The sequence below is a fragment of the Saccopteryx leptura genome, chromosome 2 (genome assembly GCF_036850995.1).
Source record: "Saccopteryx leptura isolate mSacLep1 chromosome 2, mSacLep1_pri_phased_curated, whole genome shotgun sequence".
NCBI lineage: Eukaryota > Metazoa > Chordata > Mammalia > Chiroptera > Emballonuridae > Saccopteryx > Saccopteryx leptura.
Window position 1 is genome coordinate 277,716,544 of NC_089504.1, and position 26,436 is coordinate 277,742,979.

At 48.6% G+C, this 26,436-nt stretch overlaps 1 protein-coding gene across 1 annotated transcript; it reads left to right on the forward strand.

The window, feature by feature from the left end:
* Positions 1-339: 339 nt before the first annotated feature.
* RAB7B (RAB7B, member RAS oncogene family) lies at positions 340-25,199 on the forward strand. The gene is made up of 6 exons (XM_066361912.1): positions 340-527; positions 10,098-10,166; positions 10,675-10,801; positions 11,504-11,719; positions 18,852-18,977; positions 23,121-25,199. The coding sequence occupies exons 2-6, from the start codon at positions 10,114-10,116 to the stop codon at positions 23,199-23,201; spliced, it is 603 nt and encodes a 200-aa protein (XP_066218009.1). The 5' UTR covers positions 340-527; positions 10,098-10,113; the 3' UTR covers positions 23,202-25,199.
* The last annotated feature ends 1,237 nt before the right edge of the window (positions 25,200-26,436 follow it).

Consider the following 26,436-nt stretch of genomic DNA (forward strand, 5'->3'; position numbering starts at 1 on the left):
TGGGAACAAATCTACTACACATGTGAGTCTAATACTTCAACAAACAAAAGTGCCCCTTCGCTGGGTGGTTCCAGCAGCCAAAGCAGAAGTTCCTAAATCCAGCCAGAGGCTTTTTATGGCGCCCACAAAGCATGCAACCTTTCAGGTCCTCCCACCTGCAAGCTTTCACCCTCAAGTCTTCCATTCCTCATTACCCTTGGACCACAGGCCCCATAAACTAAATTCTCACAGGGCCCAAATCCAGTCAGCTCTGAAGCCTAGCTTTTCCATTCCACCCCACCCCCTCCACCCACACAGCTGAGGTCACCCAGCCCAGCCTCTTTTGCAACTTTCCCAAGTCTGTGCATGAGAGGGAGAGAAGGAAAACTCAGAAGAAGTGGCTTGGTCTCAACAAACTCTTTTGTTTCCAAAGCCTTTTTCAACTCTGACCCAGCTGAGACTGTTGATCTAAGAGGACACCTCCACTCCCCAGACTCAGAGAGAATTCCTGCCTGCCCTCCGAGGCCAGATGCTAAGCAGCCACATCTGTAAGTGCCTTTCAAGTTTTTCTTTTACTTCTGTCTGTCCCAGCAGCACCCAGACATGTTTGCGTTTTGATGGGGAGGAGTGGAGGTAGGGGATGCAAGTATGAGGCTTAGAATCTGGCAGCTGACGGCTTAGATCCAGCCCAGAGACCCCCACATGGGAAATACACCCAGGGCATGGCAGCAAGCCAGGCAGAAAGACTCCCCGCCCAGCCCAGGGAACTGGGGCCCAGCTCGGGGCTCTGCACAGGCCGATGCAGCTGCTGGCACAGTCAGAGAAGGACAGCCAGAAACCAGAGTCTTTCCAAAGGGCTGAGTCCTGCTAATACCAGGAGTCCCCGGTAGGGTACCTTCTGGGATGGAACCACCTCATCCAAAGGGTCTCATCGGGAAGGGGGAAACCCTGGAGTAGGAAAGTGCTCCTCTGGTTCTGAATCATAAGTATGCCTTGGAGCTAAGCTCCGCAATGCTGGGCAAGCCAATGAACAGAGTCAGACAGACCTGGGTTCTAGTCTCAGCTTGCCTCAGGAATCCACTGGGCTATGATGGCATTTGTAAATTACAAAGTGCCCTATAATTGCTAGGCATCTTGTATTAATAGAAATAATCTATTTGGGCTTACTGATCAATTCTCCACCACGCAGGTTCCATAAAGAGAGTACCTGCCTGTATCCTCAGACCTACATAGTGCTGATGCATAATGGGCATATAGTACATGTGCTATGTAGATGAACAGATCGATGGACAGACAGATGGATGATGAGTGGCTGGATAACTGGAGATGGATGAATGGATAGAAGGATGGACAGATGGACGAGTAGTTAGAGATGCATGGATAAATGAATGGATGGCTGAATGGGTAAATGGATAGATAATTATTGAAGACTCAATATTCCCAGCATGGATGGGGCTCTTTGGAGAGATACAGAGAGGTGTGAGGCACTGCCTGCCCTCTGGGCACTGCCAGTCTACTCAGGAGATGGGACCGATATTCCCAAAGATCTTAAAGGACAAAACTGCTGAGCATCCTGAAACTAGAACTATTGGGGCACTTTCTGGAGGGGCAGGTCTAGACCTGCTAGGATTTAGGTGAATAAAACAGCATTGTGAGCCTTCCTGGGAGGCAATAAAGCCTTGTGCTTCCTAGAAAGCCTCTTCTCAAAGATAAACTTTACTTCTAAGACTGTAAATCCCATTATATTCTGAGTGGATACACTGTCATTTTCCAGGCATGGGAGCAGGGAAGGGAGGCACTGAAAGTGGTGTAAAATAGCACAAGGGGAGGGGAAACACCGCCTCTTTCGGAATTCCCATCTCTCCCTGCTCACCTGTCTCCCGTTTCCCTCCTCCTTTTCAGCAAAAATGGCACCTCATTCCAAATAAACAGGGCAAAAGATTGTGCCTGGGTCCTGGTCAGGGTCAGTAGGGTCAAAAGAGAAGGCAAGTGGAAATGTGAAACACAACAGGTCCAAGAACTTTCTAATTTTTGTACGATTAATTGATCGCAAGCCCTCGGTCTTTGTTCTTGTGTGGGGTGGGGGTGGGGGGGTGTTCAACTCAGTCTTTCTTACTCCCCAGGGTCTGTAGCTCAGACCCGGGGAGATCTGTAGTTCTGGCAGATGGGCAGGGCCAGGGCTCCCTCCTTAGAAGTGCTGACAGAAGAGAAAGGGAGAAGAGTTAGTCACATGCGGTGGCAAGCAGTGGCCTGGGATTCTGCCCCGCGTGGACCTGAGCTGGCTAAAAGCAGGGCCCTGCATTGCCAGCCTGCTTTTCACTTTTACTTAACAATGGAGGTTGATGACTCAGCCTGACCTCCCGGAAGACGCCCGGGTTTGAAGCAATTGAGGCTTAAAAAAGAACAGCTTTTGCCAAAACCCAGCCAAGGGAGAGCACAGAGGGCATAGGAAGCCACTGTCTGAAGTCAGCACGTGCCTCCTTGGTGAGCCCAGCCGGTGTCTACCCTCAAGCCACCCTCCCTTGTCACTGACACAGTCCTGGTCACCCTCCTGTTGCTGCCAGTTACCCTGGGTCCAAAGACCGGGCTATTTTAAACAGCAGCCTCAGCAAATCCTGGCCCTCTGAGAGTGGGGCCAGAGAATCGCATTGGCAGAAGCTTTAAGAGAACATCAGGGGAAAAGGACCAGGATGGCGGTGGGGGGAGGGGGGCTCGGAGTCAAGGCCGAGGCCAGATGCCAGGATCTGGAGAAGAAAAGACTCAAGTAAAACTTAAAGAGAAGGCTTTATTTATTTATTATTATTATTATTATTATTATTATTATTTAATTCTAGTTTATCGTTGGACAACATTGTTTCACACATACATCAAACAGGCCCCCCAAAATAAACAACAACTTCATAGACAAGAAAAGTAAAACAAAAAGAAATCTTTTATCTTTGGCCTTTTTAATCATCTGATACAAACCAACTACTAAGCTAAGTAACCAACTACAGCTAAGTACATATACAAAAATGTTACTGGAATGCTCAAAATAAGATTGCCTTTTGGTTGTTGTTTTTGCTTTTTTTTTTTTTTTTTTACAAGGTGTTTCTTCTCCTTTGAGAAATGAGAATGATCATGGTCACACCACAAGTAAAGTCAGAAGTAGGACAGACAACACTCCACAGGCTGATTTCATCATCCGGATCATTAAAAACGGCTGACCCCTGACAATATGTATAAAAATACAAAATGTAAATAGATACCAAAAATTTTTCCTTTTTAAAGATTTTTAAGAAAAAAAAGCTGGGACCTTAGAAATTTTGGTTCTTTTTTTCTCCCCTGTTGCCAGTTCACGTTGTTCAAAGAGAAGACTTTAAACTTCAGAAGAGCTGGCATGGAATGAGCATTTTGTGTGCCCTCTGGGGAAATGCACCCTTGGTTGGGGCAAGAAGCTCTGTGGAGGCAGGTCTGGCTCCATCTCCCATGCCTGTGGCAGAGACAGGATGAGGTGCCCTGCCTATTGTGTACTGGAGCAGGCTCCACAGGGAGTTGGAAACAAGCCATGGTGGGAATACTTGTTCCACAGAAAGTGGCAGGCAGCGCAAACCTGCCCCACTTCTCCCCCCAGTTGTTAATCAAATGGTCTTCCCCAATTTGGGGAGTCAGTTCTGCTATATGACAAATGCCACCCTGCAGAATAAGCCACAGTCATGAGCAATATCCATTCTACTCACAAGGGAATTGTCTCACCAAGGTTAAATAACCCAAGGTCACGGATGTATGGAGGTGGGGTGAGAACTCTGACTTCAAAACTCATGATCACTTCATGGGACCAGGCGGCCTCCCTCTCCTGCCCAGGCACAAAAATAATTCATCCTGTCAAGAAGTCACACTCAGATGACTTTGGGCTGCCACTCATCCACGTGCTTTTTTAAAAGTTGTCTTTCTTTGTTATTTTTTATTACAATTTGGGCTTGTATGACAAATTTTGATACAACACAAAAATAAAACAATAGTTCTAGCCTCTAATCTACCTTTTCCCACCTCCTAGTAATCATTTAGTGTGTATCTACCCATAGCTTTCTGTGTATTTACTGGACAAGCATAGATATCATATTAAACATGTACTCATACATTTAGGGTTGTTGTTTTTATACATTTGGGATTATACTATGCAAAATGTCCTCTTTTTTTTTTTTAATAGTGTGAGAGAATGAGAGTGAGGGACAGACAGGCAGAAGGGAGAGAGATGAGAAGCATCAATTCTTTGTTGCAGCACCTTAGTTGTCCATTGATCGCTTTCTCATATGTATCTTGACCGGGGGACTCTAGCCAAGCCAGTGACCTTTGGGCTCAAGCCAGTGGCCATGGGGTCCTGTTGATGATCCTACACCCACGCCGGCGACCCAGTGCTCAAGCTGGTGAGCCCGTGCTCAAGCTGGTGAGTCTGTGCTCAAGCTGGTGAGCCTGTGCTCAAGCTGGTGAGCCCGTGCTCAAGCTGGTGAGCCTGTGCTCAAGCTGGTGAGCCCGTGCTCAAGCTGGTGAGTCTGTGCTCAAGCTGGTGAGCCTGTGCTCAAGCTGGTGAGCCCGTGCTCAAGCTGGTGAGTCTGTGCTCAAGCTGGTGAACCTGTGCTCAAGCTGGTGAGTCTGTGCTCAGAGTATGAATGAATTAAAATTTATGTAGAGAGTTCCTTATTGACTACATTTACATTACAACAATGCTTTTCAGCAATCATCTAGGTACAAATGTGTATTTGAGTATATGTTTATTTCTGTAGAATAGATTCCTAGAATTAGAACCTATGTATGCACACATGAAGTTTAAATATTGTTAAGCTGCCCTCCAGGAATGACTATGACAATTCATATTCTATCAACAATATACTAGAGTATTAGCCCTACACACTTGCCAACACTAAATATAATCATTAATCTTTTTAATTTTTGCCACTTTCATGGGTAAAAAAGTAATATTTTAAAATTTTCATGCCCTTAAAAATTAGTAAGTTTGAGTTATCTTTTCAAAGCTCACTACTAATCATTTATAAGACTTCTGCTGGCTTAGTTCATATTCTTTGCCTACGTTTGTGTTGTCCTTGATTATCTATAGACTGCCTTGCACATAGTGAATTTTGATCCTTGTCATACATAACTCATAGTTTTCCCTTCATAAGCACACCAGCTCTGCTGCACCACGTCAAACCGACACCACCCACCCTGCAGCCCAACAGGGGAGCCGAGTGGCAAGATGTGTGCTTGAGCTCAGGCTCATCTGGTTTGACCACAGCTCACCAGATTGAGCCCAAGTCGCTGGCTTGAGCAAGCGGTCACTCAGTTTGCTGTAGCCTTCCAGTCAAGGCACATATGAGAAAGCAATCAATGAACAACTAAGGCGCCGCAACAAAGAGTTGATGCTGCTCATCTCTCTCCCTTCCTGTCTGTCTGTCCCTGTCTGTCCCTCTCTCTGTCTCTCTCTCTGTCTCTGCCTAAAATAAAATAAAATAAGACTGTGATCTCTGGAGTTAGACCTGGATTCAAGTCCCAGTTCCAAATCCAGGCTCTACTACTTACGGGCGGTATCTTTAGACATGAACTACCTAACTTCCCTAAACATCTGTTTCTTTGTAGTAAAATAGGCTAATAATAGTGTCAATCAGGCTATATTTTGTGTGACAATAGTAACAAAATAGTTATCATTTCTTGAGCCCTTAATTAATACCAGTAAATGCATTATAATAATGTATTAAATAGTTAAATTATTATAATAATGTATTATTTTATGTATTTCCTAATAGTCTGGATACTGTGTATTTGCATATTCACAAAACCCTCTCACAGCGCCAGGAAATAAAGGCTAGCTTGTGGTGTGAGCCTCATCTCGCAGCAGCTGGGCCGTGTCACAGCGTCGACAAGTTTCCAGGGGTGGGATTCAGATAATTTAACAACCGGCTCAGTGCCCTAATGACCGTTTTAAGTACAAAAAAACAATATACTAAAAGGTAGTTTGTTATTTCATGCATTTAATACTTAAATAAGAACAATAAAAGAGGTACACAAAACTAAATTATATTATAAGAAAGAGTTTTAAAATATTAATTAAAAAATATTCAGTAATACCTGACAAAAAACAATAAAACTGTTATTGAAGATATTTCCATATTGCTTCTTGATTGGTGTCCTCACTTGCAATTTTTTTTTCACCTATGGACAGAATAAATATTACTCAAGGTGCTTAGAATACGCTGTTGTGCAGATGAACGTTAAAAAAGAGTAAGGGGGCCCTGGCCGGTTGGCTCAGTGGTAGAGCGTCGGCCTGGCGTGCAGGGAACCCAGGTTTGATTCCCGGCCAGGGCACATAGGAGAAGCACCCATTTGCTTCTCCACCCCCACCCCCTCCTTCCTCTCTGTCTCTCTCTTCCCCTCCCGCAGCCGAGGCTCCATTGGAGCAAAAATGGCCCGGGCACTGGGGATGGCTCCTTGGCCTCTGCTCCAGGTGCTAGAGTGGCTCTGGTCGCGGCAGAGCGACGCCCCAGAGGGGCAGAGCATTGCCCCCTGGTGGGCAGAGCATCGCCCCTGGTGGGCGTGCCGGGTGGATCCCGGTCGGGTGCATGCAGGAGTCTGTCTGACTGTCTCTCCCCGTTTCCAGCTTCAGAAAAATACAAAAAAAAAAAAAAAAAAAAAGATTGCTGGCTCGAGCAGGGGTTACTCGGTCTGCTGTAGCCCCACGGTCAAGGCACATATGAGAAAGCAATCAATGGACAATTAAGAAGTTGCAACGAAAACTGATTGATGCTTCTCATCTCTCTACATTCCTGTCTGTCTGTCCCTATCTATCCCTCTCTCTGACTCTCTCTCTGACTCTGTAAAAAAAAAAAAAAAAGAAAAGAGTAAGGGATGTCAATTTGTGATTTCCATGGCCTGGGCAGCCGCCCACCTTAGAGAGAACCTGATTACAAGTGCCATTTTAACAACCCATTCACTGAACTCACCAAAATATTAGGCATCGGTTCTGCCAAACTGGTGCGAACCGGCTGAATTCCACCACTGCACATTTCCCTCCGCTTCAGTGCCCACACTGCCACTGCAGTTCCATTGTACCTCTTGTCACTTTTGCTGCCTTTCTCTTGATCTTCTCCAACTCCACGAGGGTCTGTTAGACTCCTCAAATCTGAGCCTCGTGCCCTGGGTCCTGTGCACACAGGTTCTCTGTGTCTGAGCTCAGGGGTCTGAAGGCAACATGGCACAGCTTGTCCGTGCGCTACCTGTGTGGCCCTGGGTGAGTAATCAGTGACTTGGCCTCTCTGAGCCTCAGTTGTAAGCATCTCATAGGGCTTTTAAGGGAGGGGGGTTTCCCTAAACTCTACAGAGGATGCAGAGCAGCCCCCTTCAGGTTTCTTTCCCACTTTCCCTGCCTCACTTTTGTTCTGACTCCCTTTCTAAGGCACAGTACTGGCCTTTGAACCTACCTCAGCACATTGTGCCAAAGCCTTTAGGAAAAAGTTCCCCATTGCTCCTACTCCCCTTCTAGAATGGTGACTGGTGCTGAGAGGCCTGTGCTTTTCAGGAGCTTCTCGGGCACTCTTCCCTGCAGGCAGCAGTACCCGTTACCAAATGCCAGCCCAGGTTAATAACTTGAATTGTCTTCTTCCCATATCTAGAGAATTGGGAATGTTTGATGGGTGAATGAATGAATGAATGACAGGAAACCTGGTCAGATATTCATGACCCCCCTTAACCTTGCTCCTTCTCCAGACTTTTCTCTCTCCACACCTTTCCCCTGACCCTTCCCTGAAGCAGACTGCCCACCTTCTCCACTCACTGTTCCCAGGTCATTCTCTTTCAGAGCATCGTTCCCTCCCTCTGAAGTATCAGCCCCAACCACGTCTCAGTTCTTCAGGATCCAGTTTTACTGCCAGCCCCTCTCCTCACTGACTTCCCACAGCACTTTCTCTGTGCTTCTGTTGGAGCTCCTGACACTTTCTCTCTGGTATCACTCAGCCCCTGTCCTTTCTCCCCTGATGACTTCATGGTGGGGGTAGGGAAGACCTGTTTGGTCCATCTTTGAGCTTTTCCAGTGTTTAGTGCAGAGCTCTGCATACAGTGGACATGTAGTGCTTGTTGAATGAATGCATGAACCATCAAGAAGACCTGTTGTCCATCATGCTGACCTAGCCCTCCTAGGTAGACGGTCCAGTGCCACCAACTCTGGCTCCTGGGATGAGCAGCTCTGAACAGAGCCTCAATTTACCTTTGGGCCATGACATGGCTCATGAGGGAACACTAACAATCCTAGACTTCTAAGGGTTTTCTGTTTTAACTTTGCACTAACTAGGCACACCCAGGCAAGCCTCAGTGGACCAGTAGATTACAGCTCCAGCAGATAAGCATTTATCAATGAGAAGGAACCTTGAATCTTTGGAGCCCAACTGGCTTGTTTTGTAGTTGGAAAGGCGAGACTCAGAGAAGAAAAGTAACTGGCCCAAGGACATACAGTGACAAAGTGAGAACTAGAACATCCAATGCCTTAGGACAAACAATCTAGAGCTTTTTTCAAGTATCAGGGGAAACTCACGCTGGCCAACTTTTGACACTCAGATTAAGGTTTACTCACTAGACCTAGTACATCCAAGGACAGAAGACCAAGGAGTTAGAAATAGTGTATATGTATGTGTACATTTAAGGGTAGAACCAAAGAGCCAATTAAGTGCAATCCCCTGCAAAAGTTTTACTTTATCTTGTTAAATAAAATAAACATATATATAAATTTATACATATAAAACACACACGTGTATTTTTCTCTTATAGGAACAATACCTGTTTGGCATGTTAATTGTAAAACAATTGGAGCATACCAAGAGCATAGAGAACAAAGTTAATATCATATAGTTTCCCACCACTCAGAATTCAATACTTAAATTTTTTATATGTCTTTTCCAGAACTTTTGGTATGCACGTAGGAACTCATTTTAATATTTGGGGTAGTGTTGTATGTACGGTTCAGTGTCTTCTGTGCTTCATTTAGATGTATGGCAGCCTTTCTACATTGTTATAATATTCTCAAAAACTTCATTTTAATGACTTTTCATGGTTCATTGTGTGCCATGACTTATTTAGATACTTCTTTAATGTTGGATGCTTATAAATAATCTTGTGAAGAATATTTTTGAACAAGAGCATTTGCCCGCATTTCAGATTATTTCCTTAAGACAGATTCCTAGTAAATGGAGGACAGGGACATGTTTAAGATTCTCACTATTTGTTGCCAAGTAGCTTTCCAGAAGTATGGACCAGTTACAATCCCACCAGCTGCCTCAAAGAAGAACCTTTGAATCTGCAGTTACAGCAATGCCTAGGGCTGGGGGAGGGGTGCTCTCCCATCCAAAGCCTCTTGGGTCATCCTGACATTGGACCCCTTATCCCAGGGGCCCCCAAACTTTTTACACAGGGGGCCAGTTCACTGTCCCTCAGACCGTTGGAGGGCCGGACTATAAAAAAGACTATGAATAAATCCCTACGTACACTGCACATATCTTATTTTAAAGTAAAAAAACAAAATGGGAACAAATACAATATTTAAAATAAAGAACAAGTAAATTTAAATCAACAAACTGACCAGTATTTCAATGGGAACTTTGCTCCTCTCACTGACCACCAAAGAAAGAGGTGCCCTTCCAGAAGTGCAGCGGGGGCTGGATAAATGGCCTCGGGGGGCCGCATGCGGCCCGCGGGCTGTAGTTTGGGGACCCCTGCCTTATCCTACCCTTCTCTCCTTTTCCCACACTGCCCTCCATCCCTGACTCCAGGCTTGACTGTCTGCGAGGCCTCTGTTCAATCCCCTCCGGCCTTCCTGGCACTCCAGGCTGCCTCTGAGCTCAGGGTTAGTAGAGCTGAGAGGTGAGAGATTCACCTGTCCTGTTGGGGTCACCACCCTTCCAGGATTGGGGAAGTCCCAGGGGGAGTGAAGTGGCTGTGTGTGTAAGGTTTGCTGAATCATTCACCTGTCAACCTCACCCAAGTCCTCGGCCTAGGGCAGTGACCTGCATATCTAGGAGGAGAAAGTAGAGGCTGGCCTCAGGACAACAGTCACAGGGGACTCTCTGGCCAGCATGTGGATGACTTCTGTTTCTCTACAGGTTCTGAAGCCCTTCCATGAATCCCCGAAAGAAGGTGGATTTGAAGCTCATCATCATCGGAGCCCTGGGGTAAACCGCGCTTAGCTTGGGGTCTGAAGGTTGGGAGCAGGCCCCTCACCAAGGGTAGTAAGACCTCTTGGATGTGTTTCCACCTCCGTGGGTCCCTTTCTCATTCAAGGTAGCACTAGGGAGGGCATCCCACCCAAAGAAGGAAGCTCAGCAGGAGAAAGAGGCAGGGAGTCAGGCTACCTGGTTTCTGGTCCAAGCTCTGCAGTGACAAGCTACTTAGCATCGATCTGCCTCCCCACCTCCTGGCACATACAGGGAAGACCAGACCATTGCTTTGGGACACTCGGCACTCTTCAAACCTCTCTGTTCACTTTGACGGGTCTCTACTTCTAGAAACCATTCCCTAGTCCTTTGCTATTCAGGGTGATATGTGGACCACAAATAATAAAAGTTCAGAATCTCAGGGAGAGACTGTGGCAACAGGGGTGTAATAAGATTTTGAGAATAGTATGGATGCATGTGCATGTTTGTACATGTGTGTTCACATGTATCTGGGTTTTTTCCTCAGTGTAGGAAAGACCTCTCTCCTCCACCAATATGTGCACAAGACATTTTATGAGGATTACCAGACCACACTGGGAGCCAGTATCCTCTCCAAGATTATCATACTGGATGATACAGCTTTGAAGCTACAGGTGAGCAACCCTCCCTTTCCCTCACCAACATTCGTACTTGAAGATCACTCCTCGTTCTCTGGACAGCCACTCACACAGCAATGTGTACCAGGAGCTACAATGGTTTAGAGCAGACATCAGCAAACTTCAGCTCTTGGACCAAATGTAGTCCACCACCTGTTTTTGTAAATAAAGTTTTAGTGGCACACAACCCAGTTGTTTACTGATGGTCTGTGGCTGCTTTCACATTATAACGACAGGGTTGAGTTGTTAAAACAGACAGTCCAGTCTGAAAAGCCTAAAATGTTTACTATGTGACCTCTAACAGAAAAATATTTGCTGATTCCTAATCTAGAAGGATGAGCTCTAATCCAAGTTCGGGGAAGTCTTACTCATAGTCTCAGGTCCCTGGAAAACTTGGCAAATGGCCTTGGCAAGTCACACCCAAAGTCCAAATCTATCAGATGGGAATAACAATACCTGTCCTGATGCCCACGGGGAAACAAGAGCTCGGATGTAAAAGTACTCTTGGATGCTACATGTGAGTGCCAAGATACTGTAGTATACATGGGTGACAGGACGTGTGTGGAAAGACCACATGTCCCTGTGCCGGGGCCGTCTGCTCCTTGCCTAGAAAAGGAAGCCTTGACATGATGCGATCCAGCGAGGCCAAACTGCAGCCACTCATCACAGCCCCATGGGGCGTCTGCTTTTCTCCTTCAGATCTGGGACACAGGCGGGCAGGAGCGGTTCCGCTCCATGGTGTCCACATTCTACAAAGGCTCCGATGGCTGTGTCCTAGCTTTCGATGTCACCGACCTGGAGTCCTTTGAAGCCCTGGATACCTGGCGAGGTGATGTTCTGGCCAAAATCATTCCAATGGAGCAGTCCTACCCCATGGTGGTGCTGGGGAACAAGATTGATCTAGCAGACCGGCAGGTACCGCTCATTCATTTATTTACTCATTAACCAAATATTATGTAAACACCAACTACATGCCAGACACTGTGTTAGGTCCCACACATATGGAGCTGAATCATATACAGTCCTTATCTTAAAGTTTTTGCAGCCTAGTAGTAGATAGAGACACTTTAAGAGGGAATTATATAATATGGTAAATGCATTGATAAAGATAGACCTTGGAAATTTGAAGACCACAGTGAAAATGTATTTATTTACTAAAGCCCAGAATCCAGAAAGGCTTCTTAGAGTAGGTGGCTTCCAGGCTGATACAATATGAGCAAAGGCAAGAAATAACATGATATGAGCTGAGAACTGAAGGCAATTTTGTCTAGACACAGAGAGTAGAAGAATTAGGCAGAAGAGGTAGTCAGGCAGAATTTGAATTAACTTGTACAACAGTATTTCCACCAGCGTCAGGTAGGGGATCTGCAATCATCAATACTTGAATCTATAAATTTTCTGAGAAAGTAGTATATATTTTTTTTAGCTTAAGCGTATTCTGGATCATCTGACTGACCACTTGATGACTTGTCTGTCCCATGGCTGCAGCGACCCCACTTTGTGTAGGTGTTTCCTGCAGTGACATCGAGGAGAGCTCTTTTCATTGTTGCCTACTAATGAGAAAAGTCTAGATGTGGATCTAATTTGTACAAGATGCTTTGTGCTTTGCCCTGTTGCCTTTTGCCTTGAATCCCTCAGATGCATGTCAGACACAAGTGCACTGTAGCTAACAAATTCCAGGGGTCCAATGTTAAGCTTTCTAAGTGGCCTCATTGAAGCCCTTTTTTTGGGGGGTGGAGGTGAGGTTTTCCTGTTCTCCCTCCCATGGGAGGTGCACCCACAACACAACTCTCTCCAAAGAAATAATTTCTAGTCCTTCTTTTCAATCTCTAAATAGTCATGCTGTGGGTTTTGAGTCATCTAACAGATTCTTGGTCATGAACCTTTGGAAATATTCCAGATCCAGGGGGTAGTCTGTCTCCCAGCCCACCTTATATTTGGCATCTATCAAACTGTAGCATCCCCACTGAAACTTCCACTTTAACGCCCTGTTTCATATAGCTGTAGTTCGCAGGGTGGAAAGCTGAGAGAGTTCAAGGCTGAAAGTGTGACCCTTTCTCAGCGGAAGAGGCACCATCTTTTTGAGAGGGAACCGAGTAGGAGTCTCGGGAACAATGACAAAGCGTTGCCAGTTACTCTGGAGACAAATGGGGGAAGAAGTTGATTGGGGAAAAGACGAGAACTAATGGATGATACTCAGGGCTTAGCTGAAGGACACCAGTAGTATGAGGTGGAGTCTTTGTTGTGGTTTTTTTTTTTTCATGCTTATTTTATTGATTTGAGAGACAGAGAGAGGGAGAGAGAGAGAGAGAGAGAGAGAGAGAGATTAATCTGTTCCTGTATGTACCCTGACCAGGGATCAAACTGGCAACCTCTTGTTGTTCAGGATGATGCTCTAACCAACCGAGCTATCCTGCCAGGACTTTGTTGTGTTTTTCAACAGCTCTGTGTGGGGTAAGAATCAGGAAGGAGGGACCCGGGACTAAGGTTTTTCCAGACGAGAGTAGTTGAGGAAGAGGGCTGCGAGGGCACTGAGAAGCCGTGAAGGAGAGAAGAGCAACAAGAACAGGGTTGAAGGGCCGGGGCTGGACCTTCAGAGGTGGAGGAGCAGGGCAGAGGAATGAGGGCGTGAGGCAGTTGAAGGAAAGGAGACTGCAGTCTTGGAATGGGAGAGCATATTTAGTATTATTTACAGAGATCCTGGGTCTGGCTCTGGAAGGAAGAGGAAGTGGAGAGAGGGTGAAGCCCATTGGAGGGGAAGAAATTGTGAAACTATCATGAGCAGCAGAGACCACAGGGTGAGGTGGAGAGGAAGCCCAGCCAGGCTGCAGGAGTTCCATGAATGAGGGCACTGGCAGGGTGGGAAGTACAGGTGATGCCTTGCAAGTGTGGAGCAGTCCAGGCCAAGCTTGGGCAGAGGCATGAGCTCTGTTCCGCAGAGAGAGGAAGATGAAGGCTTAAAAGAATCAGTAAAGCCCCAGGCAAGCCCAACCCCATCTCTGGGATTTGTGTCCGTAGCCAGTTCCCCCTTCACCTGTGAAATGGAGGCCAGATACGGACTTTTTTGAGGTTGTTTGAGGACTAAAGGAAATAATGCCTGTAAAGCATGTGGCAAGCTTAATAAATGCAAGCAATTGTTATCTTCCTCATTATGTCCAAGGCATGGGCTGGGAAGACACTGGAACTTCTACTCAACAAAAAGAAAATAAATATTTATATTTAAAACTCTATTGCTAAGATTGGAGATAAAGAAAAAGTTCTGGAGATGGAATGGAAAGATGGATAGTTGCACAACAATGTGAATGTACTTAATGTCCTTGAATTGTGCACTTACATATAGTTTAAATGGTAAATTTTTTGTTTATGTATATTTCACCATGATAAAAAATATATATTGCCTGACTGGTGGTGGTGCCGTGGATAGAGCATAGACTCAGGATGCTGAGGTCCTCTGTTCAAAACCCTAAGGTTGCCAGCTTGAAAGCAGGCTCATCAGCATAGGATCATCAACATGATCCCAAGGTCGCTGGCTTGAACCTAAGGCTCGCTGGCTTGAAGCCCAAGGTTGCTGGCTTGAGCAAAGGATCACTGGCTCAACTTGAGCCCCCCAATCAAGGCACGTGCGAGAAGCAATCGATGAACAACAAAAGTGATGCAACTACAAGTTGATGCTTCTCATCTCTCTCCTCCCTTTCTCTCTCGCTCTCTAATCAAATATATAAATATATATATTCAGGATGATTTAAAAAAAATTACTGACCTAGATTTTTAAAAATCTCCACTCTTTCACCAGAAGGTAACAGAGTGAAAAAAAGTATTAGTTTGTTTAAAAGAAGAGCTTTGCTAACATCTATGCTACAAAGAATTTATTCACTAGCATTATATTCTTTGCTCTAAGTTCAGGTAGGCAATGTTTGACTTACTACTGATTCATAATGTTGGGATTATCTTTTCTGAAAAGGTTCTTTATTTTTGGTAGTTGTTTAAGATGTATTTGAAGTGTTAAATTTTTTTATTCATTTTAGATAGGAGAGAGTGAGAGAGAGAGAGAGGGAGAGAGAGAGAAAGGGGGGAGGAGCAGGAAGCATCAACTCCCATATGTCCCTTGACCAGACAAATGCAGGGTTTTGAACCAGCGACCTCAGCGTTCCAGATCAACATTTTATCCACTGTGCCACCACAGGCTGAAGTGCTAATTTTAACACCTATAACTGATCGTTCTAAATGTATATGAGATGGAAAAGCATCATAAATAAAACTATATAAACTAGACTAATTTTTTCAAATTTTGGCCTCTGATGAACCATCAACAATTGTAACAAGTGAAGTAAAATATTAGTAGTATCCTGTCAGTCAAGAGCAAAATTAATAGAAGTAACACTTCCAAAATTTTCATACTTCCCATGTCCCCAAGTATCACACCCTGAGTTTATTTCCACAGCCAAAACCTAAGTTATTATGATTTTTAAAATCATGAATCTATAACTGGAATTGGAAAAAGAAAGGGAAAAGTACCATCTGTATTGTTTTTTTCCCAAGCCAGCTTCCTGCGGTTCAATGGGAGAGGAGATAGGAATAGAAAAAGAATGTTAAGCCTGACTTGTGGTGGTGCAGTGGATAAGGCGTCGACCTGGAACGCTGAGGTTGCTGGTTCGAAATCCCAGGTTTGCCCAGTCAAGGCACATATGAGAAGCAACCACTATGAGTTGATGCTTTCTGCTCCTCCCCCCACCCGCCCTCTCTCCTAGCTTACAAATCAATGAATAAAATCTTAAAAAATAAAAAAGAATGTCAATTTGCAACATAGTTTTGGAGTTGTGCATTTAATCATTGCATGTAAACAGAACAAAGAAAGAGTAGGGAAAAAGAAATAAAATGTGTCAGAACCAAGTCAGTATCCAGTGGGAGAGAAGGGACAGCTGAGATCAGCCAGCTATAGTTGCGAACTTGTCTTCCCAGTTCTGTCGCTGGGTGACCTTGGGCACCAATCCTTCTGCCTCTTGTGCCTTTAAATAGAAAAAACCTCCCTGCCTAATGGGGAAGCAGAGGCACCTGACTTCGTTGCAATTCACTTCCATTTCTACCGCAACTGCTGGGCGCCAATGATGTGCCCCGAAAACGCTCATTACCAGGTGGGCTGGGGTGCTGGGTGGAGGGCTAGGATATAAAGAAGGACAGAGCAATCAGAAGGGTAAGTCCAGTCCTTGCCCTCAGGGACTTTCAAAGATACAAAACCTTCGGTGTTGTACGTCAGCTGTAACTGAAAAGTAAAAAATGTATTAAAAATTAAAAGATGCCTTGGCCGGTTGGCTCAGTGGTAGAGCATCGGCCTGGCATGCAGAAGTCCTAGATTCGATTCCCGGCCAGGGCACACAGGAGAAGCGCCCATCTGCTTCTCCACCCCCCGCCCCTTCCTCTCTGTCTCTCTCTTCCCCTCCCGCAGCGAGGCTCCATTGGAGCAAAGATGGCCCGGGCGCTGGGGATGGCTCCTTGGCCTCTGCCCCAGGTGCTGGAGTGGCTCTGGTAGCAACAGAGCGTCGCCCCAGAGGGGCAGAGCATCGCCCCCTGGTGGGCAGAGCGTCGCCCCCTGGTGGGCGTGCCAGGTGGATCCCGGTCAGGCACATGTGGGAGTCTGTCTGACTGTCACTCCCTGTTTCCAGCTTCAGAAAAATACAAAAAAATAAAATAAAATATAAAAAGATGCAAAGTCCTTTGCATTCCTAAGATGCCATCTATGTATAACATGTGAATTTTTAATGAGTATTCATTTGCACGTTACTAGTGAGGACATTAGTAATTGGTAGTCTGACCAACCTTGATTATTCTCATAAATATAGTTCAGGATTTTCCCAGAGCTGTGAGGCTTCTTGGTGACTCACCAGGTCTTGGGTATGTATGCTCCACAGAAGGGAACACTCAGTGGCCACTTCTGGGGACCCTATCCCCAAAGGCAAGAGGATCTTAGAGATCAGAGGCCAAGCCCAGGGCCTGGGGTTTCTCCCTGCTCTGCTCAGGTTCAGCAGCAACTGGGAGACTGTCTGGGCAGAGCCTGGGCATGGGAGGCGGAGGTGTCATCTGGGCTCCCAAAAGGACAGGGCTGCTCAGCTGAGCCCAGTCCCCACCCTCCAGCATCAAGTAGCAAGCTTCACGATGCCGAAGCAGTGCTGGGGGACAACGGAGGCCTGTGCAAAAGAGCCAAGAGCCCTGGGTCCTGATGCCGCTTCTGAGACCAGGGAAGCAAAGACTAAAGAGACAGGGACACAAGGGTGCCTTTCATGTCAACAAGACAAATTCCCAGAGCCTGCAGGAGCATGGAGACAAGTTGATGAGGGCCGTCTCTGCTCTCCCCTGCGGTGCTATGTTCTGGGCGTGGGGCAGAATGGTCCTTTCTCTGTGGGAAAAACCCTGGCTCCCTTAAGTAAAATGAAATAATGGTTATAAAGTCTCAGGTACAACAAGTATTCAATTTATGGTCATTTCCTTCTCCCGAAAATAACTAGACATTAGACTCAGTGGTACCAAGAGTCTTTGGAAGTAACGCAGGGCTGTCAGAACATTTTCCAATCCAACGGCCTCTGACTGTGATGAGCCCTTTGCATGTGGGTGGTGCTGTACTCATTCGATACGCACTGAGTGGCTCGCAGCACCAGGCCAAGAGCTAAAAAGGTCCTGACCCTGAACTCAGGGAACCTATAGTCTGGAGAGAAAGACAGAAGAGCAGCACAGTTCTCATGCACTGTCTTGCACAGGACAACTCAGATTCCGTGGGAGCACTGAACTGGTGCTTCATACAAACTCCGCCTTTTTCAGCTGTGTGATCTAAGGCAAGTTGCTGAACCTCTCTGAGCCTCAGTGTTCTTATCCATAAAGTGGAGCTAATAAAACCCATCTGGCAGGGTTACTAAGGATTAAATAAGTTAATATGACAAGCTATCTAACACAGTGTCTGGCCCGTAGTAGGAGCTTATCAACTGTTCCTAGGACTCTGCCCTGGAAAAAAAAAGATTAGCAGGGACCTGAGTCCCGGCTCCTCATCAGGCTTCCTGGGTCAGCAGGCTCAGGGGAAGGAAGTCCTCCATCCCTGGCTAGTGTCTGTCTTGCCCATCTCCTTTTTTTTTTTTTTTTTTTTTTTGTATTTTTCTGAAGCTGGAAATGGGGAGAGACAGTCAGGCAGACTCCCGCATGCGCCGGACCGGGATCCACCCGGCACGCCCACCAGGGGGCGACGCTCTACCCATCAGGGGGCGATGCTTTGCCCCTCGGGGGCGTCGCTCTGCCGCCTGGGGCAGAGGCCAAGGAACCATCCCCAGCGCCTCGGCCATCCTTGCTCCAATGGAGCCTCGCTGCGGGAGGGGAAGAGAGAGACAGAGAGGAAGGAAAGGGGGCAGGGTGGAGAAGCAGATGGGCGCTTCTCCTGTGTGCCCTGGCAGGGAATCGAACCCAGGACCCCTGCACGCCAGGCTGACGCTCTACCACTGAGCCAACCGGCCAGGGCCCCCATCTCCTTTTGAGGGGCTGAAGAAGGAGCCAATGGCAGGAAGACGCTCCTGGTGCAGGCCTTTGGAAGGCAGCCCCGTGCAGTGGGTCCTGATTCAGCCAAATCCTGCTCAGCCCCACCCGCTCTGAAAAAATTCTCTTATTCGCTAATCCTCAGTTTCCTCACCTAGAAAATGAAGCTAACAATACCACCTCATAAAGTTATGTTAAGAAATAACACGTGTGGTGGCACAGTGGATAAAAGCGTCGACCTGGAAATGCTGAGGTCACCAGTTTGAAACCCTGGGCTTGCCTGGTCAAGGCACATATGGGAGTTGATGCTTCCTGCTCCTCCCCCCTTCTCTTTCTGTCTCTCCTCTCTCTCTCTCTCTCTCTGTCTCTCCCTCTCCTCTCTAAAAAAATGAATAAATAAAAAAAATTTTTTTAAAAGAAATAACACGTGTAAAGTTATGGACACATGGGAGGCTCTCGATAAGTGGGAGTGGTGGCACTGTCGGTGGGGATGGTGGGGGTGATACAGAAACAATAGTCATTTCTTCCCCTCATTCAGGTGCCGCAGGCAGTAGCCCAAGGCTGGTGTAAAGAGAAGAATATTCCCTACTTTGAAGTCAGTGCCAAGAATGACATCAATGTGGTACAAGCCTTTGAGACGCTGGCCAGTCAAGCTCTGTCAAGGGTGAGTGGCAGTGGTGGCAGCACCTGGCCGGGCTGCCCCCTAGGGTGGGGGAACTGGGGAACTTCTAGAAAAGAACATATTGGGCACAGGTAGAGATGTGGGTGGAATAGGGTTGCTCGTTGTCTTAAATGAGTTGCCGAATGGACTCAACGGGACTCCAACTCTTGGACCACAGGATGCCAGAGGTACGAAGCTACTTTAGAGTATAGAGTTTGTGGTCCTTCCATCTGGGTGATAACAAAATCATTTGTGGAGTTTCTAAAAAAATAAAATACTGTCCTATACCCCTGGAGATTGCAATGAGTAAGGGTTTGAGAAGTGATTAGTTCAGTCCTCCTTGGTGGGAGAGAAGCCCCATGGTGCCAAATATTTATTCAAGTAGACCATCAAGCCTGCAGGAGTTGATGATATTTTCCAGTTAAAAGAATGGATAGATGTAGACACCAGGTGTGATCATTCAACAAGCATGTGCCGTATGTGCCAGGCATATGACACAGGAATCGGGGAGGGGGGGAGGAAGAGGAGAGGAAGACCAGAGAAGGCTGCCTGGAGGCAGCAGCAGGAGCATTTCATGGCACAGGGAAGATGGGCTCGATGGCTGGGAGGGAAGGCACTGCAACAGTCCAGACATGACAGGACAGGGATGACAAGGACAGGGTGCTTAAAAGAGACTTTGGAGGTAGGACCACTGGGGTTGATGATGGAAGAATGCAGGAGAGAAGGAATCAGATGCTCTCTGGGTTGATGACCAGGTTTCCAGCTTGGCCAGCAGAGGGACCATTAATTAGGGATGCTGTGGACTGAGACAGAGAAGAGAGGGACATGCAGGAGCACCCCAGGGACAGGGGGAACTTGGGCCGTTGGAGCACACGGCATTCTAGGGTCCTAGAGGTTCCTTAAGGTGTCAGTCCTCAGTGAGCTCTGGATGGAAAGAGAAGTTTCAGAGTAAAGCACCCTAGAATAGGTACTCGGTTAACATTTTGGGAAGAAAGGAGGTAGGAAGTTACTTTAGTGACCCCTTCTGGCCACTTTCAAGGATTAGGATATTTCAAAATATAATTTAGAACAGCCTCATAATCAAAGAAGGGGCCCCCACCTGCTTTGGGGGATTTAAAATGATGAATTTTGCTTTCACCAAGTTGGCAATACCCTCCCTGCTGGGCTGGTCAGGCCGGGCTGCCGTGGCTCGTGTGCTGCAGCCTGGAGGCCCAGTTCCCTGCAGGCTAACTGGAGAAAGACAAAACTGCTGTGCCCAGTAGGAAATCGGCGCGCTCCGTGAAATTATAGGGCCCTTAGGAGGTCCCCAGGATGCGGGATCTAGAGGCAGAGCCACGGAGGCAGCCAGGCTCAGAGGGACAGACACCCATAATCACACCCACTGGAAGGACACATGCATTCGGATACTATGTGTGACTTTAGAGTGAGATGCACATGTTTGCCAAAAGGATCAGGGTCTGGAGAGAAAATTACCCAGAAAGCATAATTGTGATCTGCCGCTTACTTGGCAGTTAGTTGTACAGGAAATCTGAGGAGCAAGATGGTGCTGTTATCGCGTGAAGTGATGTCATGAATGGGAAGAGCTCAGCGTCCACTTGGGCCTGGGAGGGTGTGACTCTTACTGGGTGAGGAGAGCTGGAGTGACAACCTCGGCCGTGCCCGCGTGGTGAACGAGGGGTCCCTCACACCCTCCGAGCAGCACCTGTTCACTCCGGAATGAAGGGCACGGGAGCGCAGAACGCCCCCGCAGCCTCCCCGCGCACTGGGGGTGTGCCGGCACCTCCTTCCCCGGAGGCTGGCCGTGTGGACAGTGGCAGCCAGGGCTCTGGGTCCCGGTGGGGCCCCACGTGGGCATGAGGGTGGGTCACCACAGGCCCTGACCCTGGGTACAAAAGATCCAGTTTTGAAAATTCTTGATTTCAACAAGATCTCTGGCTTTCATGGGGAAAAAGGAACCAGGAAAAAACCACAAAGGCCGTCGTGTAGGTAGAAATGGATCGTGTAATGTAAAAAAGGGACTTGAATAGTAACGTTCTGCTCCTCACTGTGAAGCCCAGAGATGTCAGGGTTTTTACTACAATGAGCTCAGTGGAGTGATGGGCCCTGCACAGGGCACAGGGGCCAGTTAGAGGCCTGTGACTGCCCTGGGCTGCGCAGGCCGGAGCCCCCACCGCAGGCCTGGGCGGCCCTGGGGATAAGGGCCCATTTTCTCTCCTCAGGCACCTCAAGGTGGGACTGTGCTCCCTCAGGGTGAGAGCTGGGAAGCCTGGGGCACCCTGGGTTAGGTCTGTAAGGGGTGAGCTGGGATTCCCCCGGGATGGGGGTGGGGGTTGATAATTGATCTGAAGTGTGGAGACCTCCCCAGAGGAATGGGCTTTAATTTAGAGATTCTTCCCACCCCCAACACTAATTCTGCCTGTTAAATATATATACAGATATAACACAAATAAAATTCTAATAACTCAAAAGAATCTCTTGAGGGATTCTCAAGACCCATTATCCACGCTGACTAAGAGTGGCTGTCCCCAAGACCTTGGCAGGGAGGAGTTGAGAAATGGGGGAAACCAGCTATGTGAAGGAGGGCTGAGCCTCAGACCAGCGCCATGGGCTGTGTGCCACCAGGCTAAGTCACTGCTCAGTCTGGGGCCGGCAGGGAGTGACAGGGCATCAGGGGATCTTCTCATGTGTTTTGGGGCCACCATTATCAGGGTGCAGCAGGTGGGCCTGACACCCCTTCCTGGGGTCCAGAGTCATGGGCATCAATGTTTAGTTGACATTTACCAGCTGGGTGCCCCGCTGGGGCCTGGGAGCTATGGAGGAGGAAAAAATCAGCCCTACAAGTTGTCCCCGCGGAGAGGGGCACTGGAGACAGACCACCAGGCACAGTTCCACCTGGCGCACAGGAGGCCCCGCCCTGCACAGGTCCATGCTTACACACACAGTGAGTGCACGCTCACTCACTCCCCTGCATGCACACACAGCGTTACCTGTGGGGGAACATGGGCTTTGCCAGCTTGGTGACTGTGCAAGCAGAGACAGAGTAAAGATGAGATCCTTTTAAGAAGAGCCCGTTCAGCATGTAGCACCCAGCTCTGGAGGAAGGACTCCTCACACCCACCCTCCCCCCGAGCCGGGCAGGGTGAGTGTTAGGAGACAGGTGGCCAGCTGAGTGGGGAGAGGCTTGTCCGACTGAGAAGGGGTTTTTTCTGGACCTTGCTGGGACAGGAAAGTGTGGCAGCGTGGGCAAATAGGCAAACAGGCCCAGTAGAAACCGAGTCATCTAGGGGGTCCCTCTGCACCCAGGAAGAACAGAGGGAGGGGTGCTGGGGGGTGGTCATGGTGGGAGCAGGTTAGCGGGCGGGAATGTTTGCAGGAAAAGAGGAGTAGGCTGTCATCATCTCTGCTGAAGTCAACTCAGTTGTCTCTTCTGGAGGATGGGAAGTTGTGGGACTTGGTTAGAGATCAGGAGACCTGGGTCCCTGACTGACCCAGACAGCCAACTGCTCCGGGTCCCGGAAAACGCTGGAGGAGGCAGTGAGGAAAGAGGAGGGGGAGGAAACCAGTGGCACCCCCTCTGGCCTTCTGTTTCCCAGCAGCACAATGGCAGGGAAAAAAAAGCCCAAGCACCCTCAGCCATTAAGAGACAGAGGGGGCCCTGGCAGGTTGGCTCAGCGGTAGAGCGTCGGCCTAGCGTGTGGAGGACCCGGGTTTGATTCCCGGCCAGGGCACACAGGAGAAGCGCCCATTTGCTTCTCCACCCCTCCGCCGCGCCTTCCTCTCTGTCTCTCTCTTCCCCTCCCGCAGCTAAGGCTCCATTGGAGCAAAGATGGCCCAGGTGCTGGGGATGGCTCTGTGGCCTCTGCCTCAGGCGCTGGAGTGGCTCTGGTTGCAACATGGCGACCCCCCGGAGGGGCAGAGCATCGCCCCCTGGTGGGCAGAGCGTCGCCCCATGGTGGGCGTGCCGGGTGGATCCCGGTCGGGCGCATGCGGGAGTCTGTCTGACTGTCTCTCCCTGTTTCCAGCTTCAGAAAAATGAAAAAAAAAAAAAAAAAAAAAAAAAAAAAAACAAACAAAAAAAGAGACAGAGGGTAGGTGGCGCTCTCTGCCTCTCAGGTATGAACGCTGACTTCTCTTTTCCTTCCCCAGTATCGAAACATCTTAGATAATTACCTCACAGACTCCATCAAGCTCTCCCCAGAAGACCAGTCCAAGAGTAGATGCTGCTGATCTTCCGGATCCCCCTCTGGACACCCAGAGACACAGCCTGCCCTGGGCCCGGTCATCCCAGGCTCCACCAGCCGCACCGCCTGCTCAGCCCAGCCCAGGCTCTGTGGCAGAGACCCCGATCCCTCATGTCTGCGCTGGGTCCACCATCAGAAGCAGCTCTTCCCTCAGGCTGACTGCAGTACGCTCAGGGCTGGGTTCTCCGGGTCCTGATGAAACTCAGAATATCACAATTAAATCCTGGCCTGGAGGAGTCACGATCCCCTTGCTGGCTCCAGCTTTCCCGCCACCTGCCCTCCCCAAACACTCCTCCTCCAGAATGCTCATCTCCGCAGACAGAGGCAGCTGCCCCTGGAGTCCTGGGAACTACATGGCCTCCTGGCCCCTGCCACCGCACACCTGCAGAGCCGCGGCACAGCTCTGGACAAGGGCACAGCCTCCCTCAGCAATCGGGGCCAGGAAGTGAGGGTCTGGACCTCCCGTAAGGGCCTCCTCAAGTTGTGACAGCACAGCTGTCCAGGCCTGGGCGCCCTTCTGCCCCCTCCAGAGCACAAGGCTGAGGGAGCCCAAGAAAAGCCACCAGGGACTGGTTTATTCCCCTTGCTCGGCGCTCTGGCTACTCCCATAGATCTCTCTGAGCCTCAGCTTGTTCGTCAGTCAAATGGGGTGGCATGTACCCTGCCCACATCAGAGTAGGGTTTTGAGGACCAGAAGCTCTGCTTAAAGCTCAGTTACTTTTGTTGATATGCATTTATTTATTCTTTTAACAAGTATTTTTTAGTACCTACTGTGTAAAATGCACTGCGTCTAGTAACAAACAGAACAGACAAGAGCCTGTTTTCCTGGACCTTACGTTTTGGTTAGGGAGAGAGGCAGTAGACACCGAATTTACACAGATATATTCAAATAGCAAGTAAGTGCTTGAACAAGGTGAAACAAGGTGATGGGATAGAGAGGGACAGCGGCTGTGGTTGGGTGCTGTTTCAGGCAAAGGGGTCCGTGAGGGCTTCCCTGAGGGGGTAACATTTGGCCTGAAAACTAGATAAAGAATGAGAAATGGGGCTGTCACCTTAGGTCTGGAAAAACATTTCGGGAAGAGAGAGCAGCAAGGTCCAAGGCCTAGGCGAGGATACGTTTGCTGTGTTCTAGGAACAATGAAAGGGCATTCATTTACCCAAGCATTCAAAGCCGCTGTCCCTGAGACAGCCAAGGAAACCCTGCCTCCTGGCTGGTTCCTTTGTCCTCTGCTGACTGGGCACCAGAGGGCAGCAGTGCTCTTCTGTTTCAGGCTGAGCGGAAAGGAGGCGAGTACACTTACAGAGCGGGCTCTGGGTAGTTCAACCCTTCAAGATTTGTGGGGCACGAAAATCCCAATTTCTTAAGCTTAATAAGAAATGGGAAAAACTGCAACATCAGTGACTCAAGCAAGAAATCTACGTCAGGGAAAAATACTAGAATGAGGGACCTGGAGAGTTCTTGAAATCTCTGTCCCTAACAGACTCTAAGGCCATAATCTTTGTTCTGGCTACAGACAGCATAGACAGGGCTCATTCTGAGAGGGGTGGACAAGATGACCTCCCCGTGGCCATAGAAGTCTCCTGTCTACACAGAAGTATCTTTCCTGACCCAAGCAGAGCTGGGGATGTTAGTCTATGATCTCTCAGTGTCATCTGACTCTGAAGATAACACTAGAGGTTGGGAAGTGGGGGAAGCAGTCAGTGAGCAAGTCGTGAGCTCCTTCTCCCCTTCCCAACGGTGGAGTAAACACTGGCTTGTTCTGGGCCGCATCGTGGACCTGGCACAAAAGCAGGTGGCCTGGGGCCTCGCTGTGTCTCGTGTCTCTCAGGGGGTGGCATTCTGCACATTGCTCCAGCTCCTAGGAGCCCATCGGACTGTGGGTTGGACATATGGAGTGTGGGTGTGTGTGCAGCAGCTTGTGCAGCACTGTGGGCATGTGGACCGTTTCTAAATGGGCTCAATAAATAATGTATCCTTCTTTGTTTTTATCTTTCATGGGATTTAGTTACTAAATTAAAAAAAAAATAAGCCTCCATATTTTAAATTTTTAAAAATACTAAAGAAAAGACAATAAAAAGTGAATAGGACCAGCTATTAACTGGTAGGGCCCAGTGCAAAATGAAAATGTCCAGCCCCTTATTCAAAGATTACTAAAAATTTCAAGATAGCAAGAGAGGCCTCTGAGTGCAGGCTGCACACACCAAAGCCATCCCTGGGTTTTCGGTGCCTTCAGGATGGTGGAGCCCCCGGCCAGGCCCCCGGGCCGCAGACGCACTGCAGCCCCCTGGAGGGTCCACCCCCGGCCCGAACCACAGACAGAACGGGACGCGTGGCGGTGCTGAGTGGAGGTCTGAGGGCTCGCAGCACCCCTCCTCTAGGGGAGGACTAGTCATCTAGGGGAGGACTAGGGGACATGCTGACCGATGCACAAGGCAGAGGAAGCTGAGCTGGCAAAGTGCAGACAGTCCCCACTGCCGACCCCCATACTCACCTGTTTTTTTTAATTTATTTTTTTTAATTTATTCATTTTTAGAGAAGAGAGGGAGAGGCAGAGAGGTAGAGAGAGAGAGGAGAGATAGAGAGAGAGAGAAGTGGGCGAGGAGCTGGAAGCATCAACTCCCATATGTGCCTTGACCAGGCAAGCCCAGGGTTTCAAACAGGCGACCTCAGCATTTCCAGGTCGACGCTTTATCCACTGCGCCACCACAGGTCAGGCCCCCATACTCACCTTTGACCCTCAGGGCAGTAGGGGCAGGTATTGGGGGAGGGAGGCAACATGTGGAGCCTCTTGCCATGTGGCGCCCACTGGAGCCTGGACAGGGTGTGGCAGCCCTTCCTGGGGCCCCGTCAGCACCATCCCTACAGAGAAGAGGAGCCAGATGAGCAAGACTGCCCTGACCCGGGCTGCCCTGGTGCCCACCGGAGCCCCGTTCTCAGGGGCAGCTCCGAGCAGGTAACAAATAACAGAGAGGATCAGGGCCAGGGCTCTGGGTGGCACATGCCCTTGAGGCTTGAGAAAAAAACCAAATCTAATCACCAGATAAACCTGGGCTGGGCTGGGCCAGGCTGGGTGCCACAGGCCCAAGGGGATTGGGGGAAATGCTGACATTTTTCGCTACTTGCTCCTACTCAGCAGAGGTGCCCTCACTGCCCTGTCCACCAGCCACAGGCAACTCCAAGAGCAGGCACAAGGCCGGCACCCGCACTGCGGGCTTGGTCC